Source organism: Miniopterus schreibersii (genome assembly GCF_964146895.1).
Source record: "Miniopterus schreibersii genome assembly, chromosome: 6".
Taxonomy (NCBI): Eukaryota; Metazoa; Chordata; class Mammalia; order Chiroptera; family Miniopteridae; genus Miniopterus; species Miniopterus schreibersii.
The window spans coordinates 38,698,253-38,703,847 of NC_138107.1; the positions used below are offsets into that span (position 1 = coordinate 38,698,253).

The 5,595-nt window shown below is 45.2% G+C and overlaps 1 protein-coding gene across 3 annotated transcripts; it reads left to right on the forward strand.

The window, feature by feature from the left end:
• Positions 1-59: 59 nt before the first annotated feature.
• On the forward strand, positions 60-5,375 carry RWDD2A (RWD domain containing 2A). 3 transcript variants are annotated; one of them, XM_081140812.1, is made up of 3 exons: positions 60-141; positions 1,133-1,365; positions 2,325-5,375. In XM_081140812.1, exons 2-3 carry the CDS (start codon positions 1,162-1,164, stop codon positions 3,000-3,002), a joined length of 882 nt encoding a protein of 293 aa, XP_080996938.1. In that variant the 5' UTR covers positions 60-141; positions 1,133-1,161; the 3' UTR covers positions 3,003-5,375. The 3 variants fall into 3 exon arrangements, with proteins under 3 accessions (XP_080996938.1, XP_080996939.1, XP_080996937.1); XM_081140813.1 differs by having other exon boundaries at positions 65-141; positions 1,183-1,365; XM_081140811.1 differs by having other exon boundaries at positions 87-141; positions 1,025-1,365.
• The last annotated feature ends 220 nt before the right edge of the window (positions 5,376-5,595 follow it).

Consider the following 5,595-nt stretch of genomic DNA (forward strand, 5'->3'; position numbering starts at 1 on the left):
GCCCCTCAGCCAATCACGGCGGGGAGGGTTCGCTGGCCCCGCCCCGCCTCCTCGCGGGTCGCGCGCAGCTCGCGCCTGCGGGAACTGCGGATCCGGGGTCTGAGCGGGCTTGGGGCTGTTTCCATTGAATGACCAGGAAGGGTGAGGCCTCCGCGGTGGCCCGGGGGTTGGAGCCGAGGGTCGCGGGCTGCCCGAGCGCTGCGACCGGAACGTACCCAGCCCCGCCTCCAAATTTGGGTCTGGGGGTGGCAGAGCCCACGTCCCTGGGAAGCTGGGGATCCTAGGGTCCTGGATGGAGGAACGCCAGCCTCGATTTGGGGCCTCTGACGAGGTGGCCTCGACCACACCGAGCGCCCCCTGATTTCCCGCATCCGCTTCTCCATTCTCGAGGTTCATCTCCCAAGCCTTTGACTCGGGGAAGCCTTCTTGGGCCGCCTCCTCTTCCCCATCTCCGCCCCGCTTGACACTAAACCTCATTTTATTTATGTAACTGTAGGACCCCCTAAACTTGGGCCCCTCGGGCGAGGGGCAAACGGATCCACATCGTCCCGCGCTCTCATGATGCCCCTCCGGGCCGGTTGGCTCTCGGGAGAGGCGGAAACGCCCACCCGGGAGCGACCCTCTGCGCCCCGGCCGAGGGGCGACAACTGGCGCAGGCGGCCGCGGGGTCCTCGAGACCGGGGGCTAGGGAAGCCGAAGCCCCGCCCACCGGCGCTGCGGGCTCCCTTGCGCAGCGGCCGGCTCCGCCCACCCGAGTCCTGGGAGGGCTCGGAAGCCGGGCCCCTCGCCTTTCCCAGAATGCAGGCTTGCGGCGCCCGCAGGCGTTTGCCAACCACCTGCAACGGAAAAATTCGGAACACTTGTTGCAGGCCCGCGTCCCAGGATCTAGATCGGAAGTGGGAGTAGGGGAAAGGGACTGGGAATCTGAATTTTAACGAAGTATCTTGGAGGGGGGTGGGGGTTGTGCATGCTAGATTTGGGGGTCCAGGAGATAGTGTGTAAGTGCCCTGGTTTGTGCCCCTAGCTCTCAGTGCCTAGCGTTCCTGCAAAACTGCTTCCACGCAAAGGGACCTTCGGGAAATTTCGCTGAGCACTGCTGACTGACAAACCCTGAGTCCCTGGGCCTTTCCAGTTTTCCTGGCAGGTTGATTTCAAGGCAACATGTCCTCCGCTTCTATGAAGGAATGCCTGCAGCTTCAGCTGCTGGAGATGGAAATGCTGTTTTCCATGTTTCCCAACCAAGGAGAAGTAAAACTTGAAGATGTAAATGCCTTGACGACTATAAAGAGGTATTTGGAAGGCACAAGGGAAGCGCTGCCACCAACAATTGAATTTGTGATTACACTCCAGATTGAGGAGCCCAAGGTAAGTGCCTTGAGTTGTTTTAATTGTTGCAAGGTGCCAAGTTTTTAATTGGAAACACTTGGAACATAAGCTTTCAGTCTAGGAAACAAATAGAGAGTATTCCAGATGGATTTTTCCACAAATTTCCTTTACTTGTTTGAAAGTGAAATATGTAAAATATGGGATGCCAAATTGTTTTCAATAAACATCCTGAATTTTACGTAAACATGCACACCTTTTTAACAAGTATGCCTAGTGTTTATTATTAAAAACATCTGACTACCATTGTTATTCTGCTCAGCCATCCACTGTTTTTACCAAGCTGACTATTATAGTATGGACTTCTTTGTACATATTTGATTTTCACAAATATATGGCCTACAGCAAAACTGGCTTTTAAGGAGTGAATAAATGTTTCTTTGGTGGCACCCTAACACAGAAAGCAAATACAGATAGAAAATCTAAATACTAAAAATGAATATACCTTCATCTTCTGATCCATTTATCTCTAGCATTAGCATAGGTAACACATGGACTAGGCACTTGAGAACCACTCTTCTAGCTATTTCCTACTCATCCTTTGTCATTCCCTCAGGAGATGTCTTGGTTCCCCAAACTGTGTGGATCCCTGTACTTTTCCATGGTAATGCTTCTCACCATGGAAATGAAATACTTGCTGTATCTGTTTAATGTCTGTCTCCTTCACTAGGCTCTAGACTTCACAAAGGACAGAAAGAGTGTCCTCACTTCTTTATTCTAGAATAGGGTACCTGGCACATGGTTAGGTGTTCAATAAATATTGGAATGAATGAATACATAAATGGAAGGAATAGTGTAGGTAAAGTACTTGGTACAGTGTCTAGTACATAGCTGACAATAGTAGCAATAACTATTACATTTAATAAAAACATGCAGTTGCCACTGATAAACTAGCTTAGGTGATTTTATGGTACTTAAGTCTATTTAATTTTCATTTTAAGGTGAAAATTGATTTGCAAGTAACCATGCCTCACAGCTACCCCTATGTAGCATTGCAGCTGTTTGGACGGTCATCTGAGCTTGACAGACAAGAGCAGCTACTTCTCAACAAAGGTCTCACTTCTTATATAGGGACTTTTGATCCAGGTGAGCTCTGTGTATGTGCAGCAATCCAGTGGTTACAGGACAACAGTGCCTCCTATTTCCTGAACAGAAAGCTCGTTTACGAACCATCTACGGAAGCAAAGCCAGTCAAGAACACATTTCTCCGAATGTGGATCTACAGCCACCACATTTATCAGCAGGACCTAAGGAAAAAGATTTTGGATGCTGGGAAAAGGTTAGATGTGACTGGATTTTGTATGACAGGAAAGCCTGGTATAATCTGTGTGGAGGGCTTCAAAGAGCCCTGTGAGGAATTCTGGCACACAATTAGGTATCCCAATTGGAAGCACATTTCCTGTAAGCATGCTGAAAGTATGGAAACTGAAGGAAATGGCGAGGATCTGCGCCTTTTCCATTCTTTTGAAGAATTACTCCTTGAGGCCCATGGTGACTACGGATTAAGGAATGACTATCACATGAATCTGGGCCAGTTCTTAGAATTTCTTAAAAAACACAAAAGTGAGCATGTTTTTCAGATACTATTTGGTATTGAAAGCAAAAGTTCAGATTCCTAGGAAGTTATTTAAAGGCCTATGCTTATAATCTTACCAAGTCAGTATTTCTGTTAATAAAACTACAATAGACAGGCCAGTGGCCATTTAGCATTCCTGTGAGAAACCTGGCTGCAGAATTTTTACATAGGTCTTTTAACTTTACAGCAGTGCCCTCGTGATGTTATCTCCATGTTCTTGTATTAACTGGAAGCTATTTAATTGTAACTTAATAAAAGCAGTCACTTTAACTGGGGAAGCTGATTTGTAAAGAAGAGTCCAAAGCCCATAGTTAATGTCAACAGTCCAACCCCCGCTCTGAATTCACAAATAGGAATAACATCTATCCCTTTCACAGTGCTAGCATAAGTTGGCACATCACATTCCCTTTCATTATTGGGGATGAATTCTAAATCAAGTTTAAAGTGAGAACAAAGCACATTTACAACATTTCTTACTTTATGCTAAAGTCCCCTATTTTGAGTTTTTTCTTTCAGTAAAACTGGATCCCATCTGTAATGGCAGAGGAATCAGAAGTTTCAAGAGTAATGAGGACGACACGTGTTATCTGGCCGTTTGGGTCGGTTGATTAATGACACTAAAGAGAATGATACCAGTGTTCTCAGTTCTTACCCACACAAAAAGATACTTCTTGTCTACAAAGTGTTGCACAGGTGATGCATCCGGGGAATCTCCACCCATGTGCCAGGACAGGAGTGTTGAGAGGACCAGTGTGGATGCCTCTGAACCATCACCTTACTGGGGGTGAAAAACAACTCTACACTTCGGTGATAAGTTACTGTCATCTCTTCTGAAAATTCCAAGCTCCACAGGCTTCACCAGCCTTTTTCAAAATAAGAGTTTATTTCAATGATAACCCCTAATAAAGTGGCACTTGCCAAACCTTTTCATTACAAAGTATCTGCCCCTGCCCAAAAATTCCTGGGAGTCTCCTCTGTGTTTAGGGGCATCCTGAGCTGCCTCTTTGCAGCTTTCTCTGGTCTCCATGGTCTCTTTGCCTACTACTGCCCTTTCTCAGGGAGCATTTCATTCTGCTGGGTCCCAGGCACACCACTGATGTCCTGGTTCCCCCAGGATGCCAAATCTGGATGCTGAGATTTAGTGAACTTGCAGGGGAATGCCTCACTCTCCATACTGCGATACGTTGTTAGATGCCAACCACTGCTGTATGTGCTGGGGAGCTTACAGGATTTTTGGTAACAGTGCATTCTGGTTTCATGCTCTGTGTCTGAGATGTAGACACATGTCCTTGGGCTAGGGCGAGGCAAACAGAATAGCAGACTGACCGGGCACTAAGCTGAGTCTCCTGACCCTGAAGCCTTGGAACTGGGTGCGCTGTTCTGTCTACGCTCTTAGCTCAGAATGAGTTTCAGGGGACAACTCAGAGGCTCTGTCCTGGGCCTGCCTTGTTCAATTGTCCAGCTTGCCCATCCTGGCCTTGGATGTGGTTGGACTCAAGCTGGAGGCTCACACTTATACACAAAGGGAAGAAATAAGAAATGGACTGAAAACAATTTCATATAGAAGTCTATTTCTGCCATAATCTCCCAAAACCGTCAATAAGTATAATTAGCAGTCACAAATTTTTAGGCTCTAAACAGATGTAACTCCATTAATTTTCTTTCTTTGAAATGAGACAGTATGTGCCAGGCCCCTAATAGGTGCCTAAACCACTCATAGAGGCTTTCCTATGATTAAATTGGCAAAAGTAGTGACAGATAATCAAGCTTAAAGAACCAAAGTATGGAACAAAAAAATAATTTACATAACTCAAATGCAAGGAATAAATTCTAGCTTATGAAATCTTTCCTGCTTCTGTAGCTAATTCTGATAATTTTTCAGAACCTACTTTTCATGCCATGAGTATGTGGCAATATTTTATTCCTATCAGAAGCACTAATCAACATTAATTGGGGGAAGTGTATGTTTTCATATTAAAAGTACATATATAATTCAAAGCTCAGCTGTGTATGTACAGTAGACTTCTGGTTTTGTTTGCTCAGCCTGATAAGAGCATATATACACATACACCCACACACACTGGGGAACTGCCCCTTCTCTGTATGGTTTGGGGAAAGTGTCTGAAATCAAGTTGCCCACTGGCAGCCTTCCCTAAAGATAGTTTTGATCTCTCGCTGCTTAAATCTGAATAGTGCCAGCCTCAATTCTGACCTACTGAATGTTTATTAACACCTCCTCTGAGCTATTCACCATCTGCCCTTTTTCTCTTGAAAGAATCAGTGTCTATTGCTTGTAACTGAAGAATCCTGATTCTGTTTACATACATTATATTTTTAAATGGTTATTTGCAAAGAATGCTCATTATAAATGTTGCAGTGTCTTTTTAAGACTTAGTGAATTAAATCAACATTTCTTCAAGTATGTTCTTTGCTTTTTGTTCCTTATTGGTCTATTATGTGTTAGGCTAAGGGCTGGGGATACGTGTATAATGGATTGAGCAGGAGGCCAGACGACTTGATGGACCCTAACGCAAGGACCTCTAAAACATCCCCGTAGTAAATCAGAAATATGTTGCCTGTGAACTTATTTCCATGTATGACTGCTTACATGCCATCCATCCCTTCTGAGAACTTGA

What these genes read in the sequence shown, in the direction of transcription:
- RWDD2A (XM_081140812.1), top strand. Translation starts at nt 1,162, where the DNA reads ATGTCCTCCGCTTCTATGAAGGAATGCCTGCAGCTTCAGCTGCTGGAG. An exon ending in TCCAGATTGAGGAGCCCAAG is followed by an intron (nt 1,366 to 2,324) that starts GTAAGTGCCTTG and finishes TTTCATTTTAAG; the next exon opens with GTGAAAATTGATTTGCAAGT.